The sequence below is a fragment of the Pongo pygmaeus genome, chromosome 5 (genome assembly GCF_028885625.2).
Source record: "Pongo pygmaeus isolate AG05252 chromosome 5, NHGRI_mPonPyg2-v2.0_pri, whole genome shotgun sequence".
Lineage (NCBI taxonomy): Eukaryota > Metazoa > Chordata > Mammalia > Primates > Hominidae > Pongo > Pongo pygmaeus.
Genome location: NC_072378.2, coordinates 131,182,736 through 131,198,295, shown reverse-complemented (window position 1 = coordinate 131,198,295; position 15,560 = coordinate 131,182,736). Strand labels below are relative to the sequence as shown.

At 39.5% G+C, this 15,560-nt stretch overlaps 1 protein-coding gene across 44 annotated transcripts in view; it reads left to right on the top strand.

The window, feature by feature from the left end:
* Nucleotides 1-15,560, top strand: part of EPB41L2 (erythrocyte membrane protein band 4.1 like 2) — a 291,214-nt gene that overhangs the window by 262,594 nt on the left and 13,060 nt on the right. For 29 of the 44 annotated variants that reach the window (XM_054492752.2, XM_054492747.2, XM_054492727.2 and 26 more), the window contains 4 exons: nt 799-921; nt 2,744-2,842; nt 4,657-4,737; nt 9,801-9,913. In XM_054492752.2, the coding sequence (XP_054348727.2) occupies nt 799-921; nt 2,744-2,842; nt 4,657-4,737; nt 9,801-9,908 (411 nt within the window). In that variant the 3' untranslated portion in view covers nt 9,909-9,913. Of the gene's footprint in view, nt 1-798; nt 922-2,743; nt 2,843-4,656; nt 6,411-7,169; nt 9,914-15,560 lie in introns of all 44 variants that reach the window. The other 15 variants (XR_010126785.1, XR_010126787.1, XR_010126784.1 and 12 more) reach the window with 2 other exon arrangements.

Sequence of the window (15,560 nt, the reverse complement as noted above, 5' to 3'; positions counted from 1 at the left end):
ACAATGTTAATAAGCCGTCGAATATTTCTTTTAATGTTTTAAATTGTTCAAAGCATTGGTGTAACATTGATGGAGTAATTTTAGATGGAGCATTTTAACTTAGGTAATACAGAAGAAACACTGCAAATTTTAGACAAGTATAACTGAAAACAGTAATACCTGAAGACATCCTTTCTGAAAATGGTGTGTCTGTTAACAATAAGGCAGAAAAGGTATTGTGGGCAGAAGAACAAATCTTAGCCTACCTAGCTGGCATGCCAGTTAAAGGCAGTGAGCCTTCACACAAACTATGTGGTCCTTTAAATTATGATAAAAATAGAGACAGGTCACTTCACATAGTTCATTCTATTTTCTTTTCAATTTATTATTACTTGCCCAAAGCTAAGGAGGGAGAGAGAGAGCAAGACAGAGAGAGAGTGTGTGTGTGTGTGTGTGTGTGTATCACTATACACTAGGCTTGACATAAAAGTAGTTTGGGACCATCTTAATTTAAAGAGTAACATAATTTAAGAAGCCATCATGTCAACTCATTTTTCATGTATGTGTATATACACATACACACATTCATATATATGTACGTATCTATGTACACATGTATGTGTGTGTATATATGATATATTTGAAGGAAAATTTTTCTTTTATTTCTTTTGTTTGTTTTAGGTTGTTTGCTTTTACTCTTTTCTTTTGTGCATGAGTGTGTCTTTGGATATGTTTCTTACTATTATTTGTGAAGGTTCCATTAAACACTTTTACTTTATTACCTCTAGAATTTATTTTTCCCTTCCTTTTCCACCTCAGCCACCAGTGGTAAAAACAGAGATGGTAACAATTTCTGATGCCTCACAAAGGACAGAAATCTCCACCAAGGAAGTCCCCATTGTCCAAACTGAGACCAAAACCATCACATATGAGTCTCCACAGGTACAAAAGCTCTAGACTTGGACTGTTCGAGCTCTTTTTTCCCTTAGTGTATCCATGTTTTCATTCTTTCTTCTCTTAGTTTACATGTTTCTGGCTTTGATGTAGCTTTTTGTATCTGCACTTTATAACTGTACTTCAACAACATAATTTGCTATGTTCTTCTCTTAGATTGAGACAGAGAGCTGCAATTAAATTGGTAACCCAGTAATTATAGGGGAACTGTACATATTATTTAGGACAGACAGTATCAATCTTGTTCATGTGATTGAAAGCCATTTCTGGGTTGACATACCTAAGAATGTTTGTGTACACTTAGGAAACAAATTTTCTTGCAAAGTTTATCTGATATAATTCATTGATTAATAATAATCCGATCTAATTGTGGATGTGATTTAGGCTTCTTTCCCTCTCTAACTCCATGAAGACTGACCCAATCAACTCATTCTTGCTTGTAATAACACACATGCACACACACACACACACAGACACACACAGGCACACACACCTGTGCTTCTCCTTCATGTGGAATTATTTTCTAAAGACCTATGTAGTCATTCATATGTGAATGGTGATACCATGTGTCTAAATAATTATTAGATTTGTGTGTTTGATTTTAGGTTTTCACACATTGGTTCTGTAAAGATTTGGAATAAGCATTAAGATGTTTAACCTTAAGAATAACAAAAAAAGAGAAAGCATTCATTATTTCAAAATAGAATATAAAATAAATATTTTCTCCACTGAGAAGATGCACCTTCTGTGGTAGAATTGTATCATGGTGGAGGATGTCAGGTTATCAACCTCTCAGAATATTTTTTAAAAGGTTTAATGCATGCACGTGTGAAACGCATCTGAAAATTATTTTGGATATGGCATCCCTGTGTGTGCATTGATCCCACATAAGCACAAATAGGTTTCTTATGAACGGCTTGGCGGGGGAGCATTAGTCATGTGTCTGTATTGTGGTAAGTTGCCAGAATGAAGAAATACAGGTGCATGACCCAAGTTTGAAAGAGGTTTCCTCTCACAGTCAGAAAGGCTCTGGACCGTGCAGTTATTTCCTCGTGTCAGTGTCAGGAAACAGAAGGCAAATATGTTTCGTGATCTTAACATAAACTATTAGGCTGTTAATTTGCTTCATTGTTTCCCCTTGGAAACTCTAGAATCTTCTGCATCTTTCAATATCAAAGCAAACAAGTTAAAATCTATTTTAACATATGTATGGGATTTATATATATGTAGAGAGCACATGCGTATGTGCAGTATTGAAATATATGTGCCCATATATATGCTCACAACATACAATTACAGGAACAATGTAGTTGATAAAAACAATCTGCTAGAGGTAAGCAGATAACCAAATCATGCAGATTCAGTTTGTCCTAGTCAGGTTCTGTTGCTTGGTAATTTGATAAAATGTTTATCTATTTTTACCCACCTGTGCTTAAAAAACAACAAACTCAGCGCTTCTGGTCACTGTGGAAACTTCTCTGCCTGGCTCTCTAGTTTCATTTTCTAGCTTGTGCAAATGTCCTTCAGACAAATTCTGTCATAATTCCCTTGTAGCTTTCAGTCGCACCTCCTATGTCCATTCTTCTCTCTTTTCTCCACTCACACAGTTGAGTTTGCTTCTCCATGTGCACCTAGCCTTTTGCCTCTACTCAGTTTCAAATACCAGCCGCTCTCCTGGATGGTAATTACTACTGCAAACACGCAAACCACACAGATTTTAAAAGATGCATATTCGATGGGGTGGGGATCTTCTCTGACAACATAACGGAAGTTAAGCATTACTTTGTATTTTTCCCCCAACTATCCAAAGATTGATGGCGGGGCTGGTGGTGATTCGGGCACGTTACTGACTGCACAAACCATCACATCTGAGTCCGTGTCAACAACGACAACCACACACATCACCAAGGTAAAGCAATGCAGGGGATCATATGGAGAGGATGGTACATTACAGACAGAATCTTTTCTGAATTGTTTCTCTCTTCCTGTGCACACTTCCAGGTAAGATACAGACAGTGCCAGTGGAATCAGAATGCCTTGGTTTAAAGTATCCAAGAAATTAGGCTCCATTGACAAATGCATTCAAACCAAATTGCAATTTTGTGAAGTACAAGGGGGTAAAAATCTGTTACAAATAGCTATATGTAAGATTGCTACAAAAGCATAAATAATTTAATAAAATTTATAATTTATAAAAACAAACTTGTGCTTCTACTTTTATTAAACCAGCTCTCCTGACTAAAGCGAATGAATGAAGGCCATCATTCAGAATTTTCAGCAAGTTGTTCAAATAATGTAGAATTTCCCTCATTTAAGATCACTAGTGTGCTGATTTGGGGCATTCCCCTGTCCCTTCCCGCATAATTCTCTAAATGTTTAGCACTGGGTAACCAGTCATCCCTGGATCAGCAGCATCAGCTTCATCTGAGGCATTGTTAGAAGTATAAATAGCGTGGCCCCACTTCAGTTCTCCTGAAACATTGGAATTGTCTTAAGAAGCTTCCAGGTGATTCTGATGCATGCTGAAGTCATCAGCTTTCTAACTCCAGCCTTATTTTCCACTATTTCCTTCTGCTTCTGTTTTTCACTTTGGATAAGTGTCTAAAGGTCTTAAAGGTATCCCTTGTGCCCTTCCCAACCCATGTTTCAACAACAATTTAAAAAACAGCAAAAGTAATTTGTAAATTTAAAAATGCCGCATAAATGCAAGGTACTGTTGGTGCTCATTTTAAAGCATATCCAGTTATTAAGCATAGTGATAAGCCTGGTTTCTTACAGTAAAATGCTGTCACTTGTGACTGAGAGTGTACATTTATCAGAGTTGTAAAGGTTGGGTGTGTGCTTTCCCAGGACCGTGTGGTATTTGCTCATTGACTGTTTAGAAGGTCACAGCCAGATGATCTCCTCAGCCTCATCCAGTGTGCCCCAGGCACTCTCAGCTTGTACGGAGCCCATAACGCTGTGAGGCAGTTCCCCCAGAAGCTCCCTCCTCCAGCCCCGCTTGCATCCTTTGTCCAGCCGTGCGCCATGTCTACGTGTACAACTACTTACGCAGGGTGTCATCAAATCAAACATTCAACAAAAAAAATCTCATCCATCTTCCGTATCTTAAACCAAAGCAAATCCTTTTTAGAATTATTGCACTAAATGCAATAAACAAAATCGGCAAATAAATTTGTATGCTCAGAATCCGTCAGTCAAAACCATCACATTATACAGAAGTCTTCTGTGATGGGGAAAAAAATATATATCACATCAAACAGCTTCTCAAACCAAAAACAGATACCTAAATTCTTATAATTTCTTGTAATTCTGCAAATAACTGATTTCTCCCTACTCTCCTTTTTAAAAATTGGCCAGCTAGGAGTAAAGAAACTCGGGAAATTATAACAATGCCCTAAAGGAGCTACTTGGATTAAATAATATCTGTCCTATCTTAAGTGAGATTAAGATGGGACAGATGCCATCTTGAATATTGATAAATTAGTTTTAAGGTTGCTCTCAGTTGAGGGATACTTGTGGATGCTATAACTTTAGTAATAGGATTCTCTATTGAGCTTAAAAATAAAGCACAGAGTGTTTCTAGAATATCAGTTTTCTGCTCCTTGTTGTGTGTGGCCTTACGATGATCCACAGGTTTAGGTGGACTCCCATCTCTGTTTGCTCTGTGTAAACATGCTTCAGTGATTGTTGTTTTTTCTTCTTCTCCTTTATGACCTTTAGACTGTAAAAGGTGGAATTTCTGAAACAAGAATTGAGAAACGCATTGTGATCACAGGAGATGGAGATATTGATCATGACCAGGTAAATAAGTTAAGTTCTAGTTCTGGAAATGACCATGTTTGTTTTCTAAGTTTCACATTTGTCATCATGTCACATACCTGTGTAAACCTCTTCTCCCCATACCTCCTGGGTGAAGTCCACCTCCTAAGCAGGACATAAAGACACAGCCTGGATACAGGCTTTCCTACCTCTGAATCAGCATAAAACACAGATTTCTCTTTATTTTCCACTGGCTTTACATGTACTTTTGGGTCTAATCTGGAGGATTTCTGGAAAACATTAGATTTGTGTGGGCCTGGTTTAAAGGCAAGTGATCAAATATTTAAAAATGAATGGCAGTTCAATGCACCAACTTCCAAAAAATGAAGAAAGCCACTAAGCTTGAGCTATGCCTACTTTCAGGAACTTTTCAAGTATATGGCATTAGAAAAGTTGAGTTATTTACTTCCAGGTGTTTTCTCCTATTGCGATTATTGGGGGAGGGGAGGTAATATAAGGTTTCTTACAAAGTGAAAATTTACGTTGATTCTGAAAATTTTTTAAAAGAATCATGCCTCCATTCTAATGTTAAATTTGGCAGCATGCATGGCTTTGAGCAGGTGATGAATGGAACTGCTGGAGACTTTGAGAGCAGTTTTCATTTTAGACTGCAGTCCCAAGTGATGCCGGCAATTTTTTTAAAAGTGATTTTAACTCAGCTTTAAAGGAGACCAAGCTGTTTTCCTTTTATAACAACTTGAAGAAAAGGAAAAGAAATATTCAATTGACTATCTCAGCTGGGGAGGAGGAGCTGACGATAGTTACACAGCTTTGGACATAATACTGAGCTCAGGAAAGAAAATTTTAGAGAACAAAATTCTTCATTTGAGAAAGGCTGCCTATATGTGATCAGAGATAAATGGATTTTTTCATGCCTAAGAAGAAAATTACTCCCAATTTTTTTGACCTTTGTAAGCATGATTTGACTTACATATTCGTAATGTACTTTTAAAATTTTCTTAAGAGTTATTAGAGGTTAAAAGATTGCCTTGACTCTGGATTTTGATATAGGACTGGAGATTCCTAGAGAGCATTAGTACACTTGTCTGCTTACCACGGGAAAATGGGTGACTTATGTGGAAACAAGCCTCCAGTTTTCCAGATTTATTCTACTATCCACTGGAACAGTCTTGAGTTTCGCCTGAGAAATTGGAGCAAACCTGCTTCTTTCTCTCTGGGACTCTTCTCAATAAGCACTCACTGAATTCCTAGAATATGTGAGGCACAAGCTCACCTTTTTTGGCATGGTGGAAAGTGCAAACTAGGGTCTTCTCCCAGCCATTGTTTCTTCCACCGCCCCCCTTCCCCCCACCCATTGAACCTAGGCCCTTTACACACTTTAAAATGCCACCTTTCCAGTACTCAGGTTTTACTTATGTGTATTGTTTTGCCTTTTATAACAAAAGGCAAAATAATTTTGTTATAAAAGGCAAAAGAATGTTTTGGCCTTTTTACCCCAAAATTCAAATCTAGATAGTACTGCTTCTGAAAGGCGAATATTAAAAACACAATCTGAAATACAAGTGCCAAAATAACATATACACCTGACTCTTAAAAAATCATGATGACCCTGCAGCCTTAACTGCTGCTGTTGCAAGGACAGGCATCTCCTTTTTTGTATATGATGTCATGTTTCAGCCCTTTCTAAAACTGAGGTCAGATATCCAAATGAAGAGAACAGAGATTTCGCCTTTTTATGTTTGTGAGATAGCATAAACTTTTTTTTTTGGAGATGGAATCTCCCTCTGGTGCCCAGACTGGAGTGCAGTGGCACGATCTGGGCTCACTGCAACCTCCGCCTCCTGGGTTCAAGCAATTCTCCTGCCTCAGCCTCCTGAGTGGCTGGGACTATAGGCACCCGCCACCACGCCTGGCTAGTTTTTGTGTTTTTAGTAGAGATGGGGTTTCACCGTGTTGGCCAGGCTGGTCTCGAACTCCTGACCTCAGGTGATCCACCCGCCCTGGCATCCCAAAATGCTGGGATTACAGGCATGAGCTACCACACCTGGCCAACATTTTTGAGTAAATGTGATTGTGGCTTTCGGTCTGCTTGTCACCAGAAGCTGTTGGGGGTTCACTTTCTCCTTTAAGCCTGTAATGAGATGACAGAGCTACTTTACATTAAATGATGAAATCGCTTTCCTGTCAAAATCCGATGTTGATCATATAGTGACCTTCATAACATTGACATCTTTTTCAGTTCCTTGCCTACGTTAAAAGGAATCTTAAGGCTGGGTGCAGTGGCTCACGCCTGTAATCTCAGCACTTTGGGAGGCCGAGGTAGGCGGATCACGAGGTCAGGAGATGGAGACCATCCTGGCTAACACAGTGAAACCCTGTCTCTACTAAAAATACAAAAAATTAGCCAGGCGTGGTGGCGGGCACCTGTAGTCGCAGCTACTTGGGAGGCTGAGGCAGGAGAATGCCGTGAACCTGGGAGGCAGAGCTTACAGTGAGCGGAGATGGTGCCACTGCACTCCAGCCTGGGCGACAGAGCAAGATTCCATCTCAAAATTAAAAAAAAATAAAAAAGGCATCTTAAAATGGAAGGACACTTTCACTGGGCCAGACAGAAAACAAGAAATCTTTTTTGTGTTGGCAAATCAAAGAGGCATGCTTTTACAGAAACTTGCTTTGCAGATTCTTCACCCTGTGCTGGTCACGATACTTTCAGCTCCATACCAAGGAGGGGTAAAATACACTGCAGTTTCTCTTCAGAGTGTATTTCTTTCTAAGAAATAATTGCTCAATTTGGCAGTAAGATGTGATGTTTTCTCATAATCCTTATTATTGCCATAATAAATTAACATTTTACAGTATTTAATTTTGCATGCTGATATTATGGAATGAAAGGAGTTTTAACAAACTGATTTTGAATGTGTTTCAAGATGACTGTAGCAGTTTTTGCTTTTCCCAACCTTTCTGTGAATTAGAATGTACTTCATATGTGTTGCCTTCCCTTGGGTATCATCTACATTTTCTCTAACAATTGCCCTGGTTTGTTGTAGGCAGATCTTTGTAGATCAGATACTCAAAGTATTTGATCATTTGTCGGTAGCTACATTTGGCTCCCATCAGAGCTTGTCCTTGTCTTTGACTTTTCCCAGTGTGGACTGCACAAACCAACGTAGTAAATGGCTTGGATCATTCCAGTCTCCTTCCCTCTGAAGACAGACACACACACACACACACACACACACAAAATGTAGAACTGCACCCCTGTGCTTCCTCTCCCTTCCCTATTCCCATTCCAGTCAACACGCTGAAAAGCTTTTCTGCCCTTCCCTGGAACCAGATACCTGCTCCCACTCCTGCTCCACGCTAGCCCTCCAGCCATTCACTCTCCCCCCTTGACAAACACTTGTCTAACTGCCCAGATTGGAGTCTGGTTCCATGTCTTATTTCTCTATTGTCCTAACACAGGTCACTCACAAGAGTTTGTTACCTGGTGGAAATTTAAGCACCCTCAAATGTCTTCCAAGTTTCTGTGCAAAAAATTTTCGGTATAAAAATGATGTCCTTTTTTTTTTCTTTTGGTAGCTTTACCTTTTTTTAAATGAAACGAGGCTTAGGGTTTCTGCTTAGTATCCTTACAGCTGACAGAAACTATCATGCAAACAAGAAATGCAGTTGTCCCCTTAGGCAGCTGACAGCAAAAGAAAAAATTGCATGGCTTTATTTCAAATGCAGTTTCCTTATGAGATACGGTATTCTCTGTCCTGGTAAAATTTTCTCTTTGTTTTAGCATTCTTTCCTAGACATTTTTTTTTTTTTGGAGACAAAGTCTCACTCTGTTGCCCAGGCTGGAGTGCAGTGGTGCAGTCTTGGCTCACTGCAGCCTCCGCTTCCCGGTTCAGGCAATTCTCCTGCCTCAGCCACCTAAGTAGCTGGGATTACAGGCGTGCGCCAGCCAAGCCTGGTGTTTTTAGTAGAGACTGGGTTTCACCATGTTGGCCAGGCTGGTTTGGAACTCCTGTCCTCAAGTGATCGCCCGCCTTGGCATCCCAAAGTGCTGGGATTACAGGCCTGAGCCACCATGCCTGGACTTTAGAATTCTTTCCTAGACTTCGAGGGTTGTTCTCTGGTGTTTTGTTTTCTCACCCATACTTTAAAAACAAAATGAGTAATAATTAGGAAAGCCATTTTCCTCCTCTGAAAAATAGGATCTTTCCATTGTGCTGCAACACTCTTACAGTTTACTTTCTGATAAAACACAGAGAAACTTTGCTTTCTTACCGCGTGGTCCAAGGAAGGACCCTAAACCACTGGAGTCAGCCCTCTGGGTCCTCCCTGCTCCTATCCTGCTGCTCACAGGCTGGATAGCCTTGAGAAAGACCCATTAATCTTTGTGCCTGCAGTTTTGTCAGCTGTCAAATGGGGACCTGTATTTTATAACCTGAAGATTAGTCAGTCTCTGTTCTTTAGCTTTACTAATTGTATGTTGTTGCTACTGCTCTTTAGTTCTGTGTCTTAGAGGTTTATAGACATCTTTCCTGCAGTCTTTTAGTTCAGCAAACATTTTAGTTCAAACAATTACTGAGAGCCTAAGAGGATAAAGATGAGCAAGGCCTGGTCCTATGCCTTGCAGTTTCAGGCAATTGGGTGATAGCTAGTATCACCTGAATGTCTAGATGAGGCACTGGGCTGGCTGCTTTACAGCATTACTTCAGTTCACACAGAAAACCTTAAAATGATCATTACAACTCAGCATTGGTCTCGGGTTACAGGTAAGAATGCTAAGCTCCAAAGAACTGTTTTCTCCAAATCTCACAGTGAGTATAATAAGCCTGGGATTCAAAGCCAGCATGTTTCCTCCACGTGTCATTTTTTGAAAGTGGACTGAAGGATTGGGAGATTTAGGAAATGAGAAGCAGTCTGTAAAATGACAGTGAACCCATTTCAAATCTTCCTGCTTTCTCAAATAAAGAAGTGAGTGCCTCTTGGCTTGAGGTTGGGTCCGAGGTGATCAGTGTGCGTGTGTTTTGCCATCGTGAGGTGGAGGCTGTTCCCCAGCTCACAGCCGTTCTCTGTCCTGACCCTGGCAGGCACTGGCTCAGGCGATCAGGGAAGCCAGAGAGCAGCACCCTGACATGTCGGTCACAAGAGTGGTGGTACACAAAGAAACAGAGTTGGCTGAGGAAGGGGAAGATTAAGTAAGGTAAGAGAGCCCTCATTGTCTGTGGCCTTTCTAGTGACTGCTCTGTACTCCTGAACTTGTGAAAGGATGTGAAATGAAAGTTCATATCAGTGTCTTCTTCCTGTAGTACATTTGACTTTCTAGACTGTTATCATCCCCAGGTGCATCTGCTCAGGTGTATATAATCTCTGTGAACTGATGGTCGTGTGGTGTCAATAACTCCGATTTATTGAGGGGCTGCTAATGATTGACATTCATATATTGCTTTACTGTTTATCAAGCACATTACTGTAAGTTACATTGATTAATATTCACAATGACCCTTTCTGGAAGATGCTATTAACCTTCTTTGGATGAGAGATTTTTATTATAGGAGAGATAAGAGGGAGATGAGTTAATTCCACCCATCTCTACTAAAAATACAAAAATGAGATGGGCATGTTGGTGCACGCCTGTAATCCCATACTTGGGAGCCTGAGGCAGGAGAATCATTTCAACCTGGGTGGCAGAGGTTGCAGTGAGCCAACATTGCGCCACTGAACTCTAGCCTGGGCAACAGAAGTGAGACTCCATCTCAAAAAAAGATACATCTGAGAATGAACCAGAAAGGAAAAGATTTCTTTGACTGTGCAAAAATGGAAATAAATACTTCAGTTAAGCCAATAGAAACAAAAGCAAACGATTAATAAATGATTAATGTGCTTGGCAGAGAAAGGAATAGTATCCTGAATATATTAAGAACTCTACTGTGTCATTAAGAAAATTTAAACACTTTTGTAGAAAAATGGGCAGAGAATTAAATGAGTAAACTATGTGCAAACCAAAAGATCAATAAACAAAAATTGTCCAGCCTCACTATTACTTAAATCAATGCAAACTAAAAATTCAGTGGACAAGTTTTCACCTATAAATTTGGCAAAACTTATGTTTTTAATAGTGTTGGGAAGGCTGCAGGAAATATATACTGCTGTATAAATTAGTAATATTTTATGGAGGACAATTTGACACAAATATATCTAAAAAAATCCACACTAAACATGTCTACCATTAAACTACTTATAAGAATTTATCTTAATCAGAAATATATACAAATATTCACCTACAAGGGTATTTATCACATTTTAATATTTATATTTGTATAAATTTATATTTGCTAGTATTAGTAAAAGATGAAAGATTTACACACCCTGAAGAGAAACCAGAGTATTATATTTGCTAGTATTAGCAAAAAAAAAAAAAAAAATTGAAGTGGTCAAGAGTAGGGGATTAGTTAACACATTATGCTGTTTCCATGTGATAACTAAATCTTGATGAAATGGGTAAATATTTATAATTATCTATTAGGGCTTTAAGAAGCAGGTCTTATCACACAATAACACAGAGTAAGATTACTTTCTGTTGTTAAAATAATCTGTGTGTTGAACAGTCAATAGATAGGTAACCCACAGGAATGGCTGGGTCACAGGATACACATTTTCTACCTTGCATGGCACAGCCACCTGCTGTTGCATACACTAGGAGGCAAGGATTCCTACCGTTTTACAGCTGCCTCTCTGACTTTTTAATTTTTGCTAGCTTGGTTAATATGTGATTATAATTCTCATTTTCTTAATTAATATATTTTCATATGGTTATTAGCCATTCATGTTTTCTCTTCTATGAAAATATAGATGGCCAAAAACTTCAAAACCTTAAATGCTTGTTCACCTCTCTTGCCTGCTTTTGCTTTCATTCTTTCTTTCACTGTTAATTGATTCTTGATAGATTCTACATACTGATTCTTTGTCAATTTTATGTGTTGCAAATATCTTCAGGCTTGTGGTTTGTCTTTCATTATTAAAATAGTTGAATATGGTTAATATTGTTGAATTTATCAAGCTTTTCCTTTATGACTTATGTTCTTTCCATACCCCTAGGTGATAAAGATATTTTTTATGTAGAAATTTTAACATTGTTTTTCATATATTCTTAATCCATCTGAAATCATTTTTTCTAAATGATGAGAAACAGTGGTCTGTTTCCTACATAAGTAGCCAGCATTACAGCACTGTATTGAAGAGCCCATCTTTCCCCCCTCTCATCTGCAGCATCCTATATCAAGTTTCTTATGTGTGGAGGTGTTTCTGACACTATTTCTATTGGTCCATGCGTCTATCCCTGCTCCAGTGCCAGAATTACTATAACTTTATAATGGGTCTTGATATATGGTATGCGTGTCTCTATCCCCCTGCACCCCCTCCCCCCACCACTGATAGTGTTCTTTTTCTTCATTCTTGGCTCTTCCTGTTACATACAAATTTTAGAATCAGATTGCTGGGTTCTAAGATTAAATCCTACAATACTTCAATTGGCATTTTAATTACTCTGTAGTTCAATATGGGGAGAATTACATCTTTTTAATATTGTCTTCTTTTCCTTGAACATAAGATGTCTCTATTTATATATACTTTAATGTCTTTCATTAAAATTATATAGTTTTTTAATCAAATGAGGTCTTACAAATCTTTTCTAGCTGTTGTTAGCATAGAGAGATACAGTTGACTTTTCTATATTAATCTTATGTCTAGCAACCTGACTCTTCATATCTTAGATTCTATTTTAAACACAGGGTATATAATGGGCCTATAAGCAGAAATCATTAACAATTTTAGTAAAAATAAAACATCCAGTGGCCTGAGTAAAAGTACTGTGCTATATGTGGATATTGATCTTTTTATCTTTGAGATGTATTTCCCTAATGGTTATATATATTTTTTATTTTTTTGAGACGGGGTCTCGCTCTGTCACCCAGGCTGGAGTGCAGTGGCACGATCTCGGCTCATTTCAACCTCCACCTCCCAGGTTCAAGCAATTCTGCCTGCCTCAGCCTCCCAAGTAGCTCAGATTACAGGTGCCCACCATCACACCCAGCTAATTTTTGTATTTTTTAGTAGAGACAGGGTTTCGCCATGTTGGCCAGGCTGGTCTTAAACTCCTGACCTCAAGTGATCTGCCCACCTTGGCTTCCCAAAGTGCTGAGTTTACAGGCGTGAGCCACTGTGCCCGGCCCCCTAATGGTTTTATTTATTTATTTATTTATTTGAGACAAAGTATCCCTCTGTCTCCCAGGCTGGAGTGCAGTGGTGTGATCTCAACCCACTGTAACCTCTGCCTTCTCGGTTCAAGCAATTCTTCTGCTTCATCCTCCCGAGTAGCTGGGACTACAGGTGCCCGCCACCACGCCTGGCTCCTAATGCTTTTAAATAGGGAAGGCTAAAAGCATTCTTACTTAGGAGTCAGAAGACTGAAGGCTATGTTTTCATCTTGCCAGATATCCAACTATATTGACATTAGGCAAGTCAGTGAATGGTATGATCTACCTTTCCTAACTCATAGGACTTATTCTAAGGATAGAATAAGATAATGAATGAGAAAAGTGGGTGTTATACAAACATAAGGTAATAGCACTGGATATTTTTTTCTCTAAATTTTATGAATCAGTTGCTTCTTAATCAGGAATACTAGCAAAAAATTGATAACACTCTAAGCTTTACCAGTAGCTCCACCTTCACTTGTGGCATTTTAATAAGTTTTTAAATGAATTCATTATATCACTTATTCCTAGCACCTTATGTTCATTTTTACAATGGACACACACAGACACACACACAACTTTTGAAGTTTGCCTATCTCAGAGGCTAACTTTTATGAGAAGCCTTGTTAAACAGATTTAGGAAGTTAAAGTATAAACTTACATATAAGGTGAACAAACTAGATAAATTTGGAAACATTCATTCATGCATTCAAAAAGTATTTAATGAGTGCCTAAATGTGCTAGGGTAGGGCTGGGTATTGAGGATTCCGTGATAGACAAAGCAAACATGGTCCCCCTCCTTGGCAGAGAGGATGTGCTCCAGGAAGGTAGGTGTGAATATTAACAAATGAACAAAATGTAAATGTGATCAGCCCTCTGAAGGAAATAAAATGCTATGAGAGAACAAAATAGGAGACTTGAAGTATCATAAATTTAACCAATTTCCTTTAGAAACCAGTTTACTTGAGAAACAAAGTTTGAGTTTAAAATCTGAAGGATGACTAGGAATGACCTCAGTGTCTCAAAGTCATTTTGGCATCTCCACCCCCCACTGGCTGCAGCTCGCTCTTAAAAAATTTCCTTTGCTGGTGACTGTCAGATCTGGGAAGAGTGTATTTTCACTGCTTCAGCTACTGTCTGGCTGCCCTGCCAGGATCCCACAGAGGCAGCAGGTGGGCTGAGGCAAAGAGCAGGATCAGGACAATATCTGAATGTCAAAAAAGAAGGGGAACTGTCTGCAATGTATCTGCTCCATCTCCCTTTTTCAGGCACATAAAGCTCTCCTCCTGACCTGATCTTGCCCTTTGGAGTAGCTCTGAGCTTTTGATCAAGTGTTGAAAGTAGGGGGAGGGGAGAGCAAACAGAAAGATGGTAAAAGAACAACCTGCAGAGGACGAACCTCCCAAGTCCACCTTTCTCAGTGGGTGGCAGCCAGCTGTGAGGCAGAGAGGAGCTAAATGCAAACTCTGTTAAAAAGAAAACACACTTCAGATGAGGACTTCACTAAATCTTTGTAACTTTTTAATGTCCTTTCAAGGACTACTCCCTCCTGCCAGCTTAGCCCAAATGCATATTTATGAGCCCTCACAAGGATGAAAAATATTGCTGACCTTATCACCACTGCAGTGGTATTCCCAAACGGTCCCGATCAGGAGGAAGAAGGGTTTCAGGCTTGGTGGTGTGATCTGTGTGGTCTCAGAAAGAATGAGCCACAGGAGAGGGAGCTCTCCCAACCCAGACTTCACAGGAGCCTCTCTGACTCTTAGAGTAATAATTGATGTAAGGTAAAAAAGTGAATGAAGCCTCCTGTTCATCCAAAAGCAGTGAGCACCTGAAGGATGAAATGACAGAGGAGTGGCTGCTCATCCTTTCACTCATCCATTCATGTATTTGTTCATTGCATAAATATGTATGGAATGCCCACTGGGTATCGTCTGCTGTTTTCCCATGGAAATATCAAATAAAATAAGGTCTGCACTTCAGACAATAAATCAGTGGTAGCAGAAGAATTTCAAGTTTTGCGATATATTCTGAATCTCGTGTAATGGGAACAAGAAGGAGAGACCTCTGACTCAGAATAGAGCATCAGAGATGTTTCACTTAAGCTTCGTGCTGGGTAGGAGTTAGCTCTGTGAAAAAGGAGTAAAGGGGGCCATTCCAGGCAGGATTGGGAGCATTGAACCTGACGCTCCAAGAACAGTGCAAAATCAGATGTAGCTGGATTGTGGGATACTTGTAGGAGAGTAATGGAGATGCAGGAGGAAGGAGGCAGAGGCCCGATGTTAAGGAGTCTTCTGGGGTTGCTCCTCCTGTGTTTGAGAGATGGTAAGGATGTAACTTACCTTCTTTGTGACTTGTTGACTGTCAGCATGAGGCTGTGGAACTTAGTGCATTAGGAAGATGGGAGCGGAGGAGAATCACACATCATATTTAGGTTTTTGGCTTGGGCAGGGAGTTGATGTTGGCACCTATAATTTGAATCGTGCAATACATGAGTTTTGTCTTTTGCATGTCATGGCCATATTACTATGGCTGGTCTTCTCTGCTTGGCTACCTTAAAGCAAAGGTGTATTTTTGGTTCTGCGGTACTGCTGG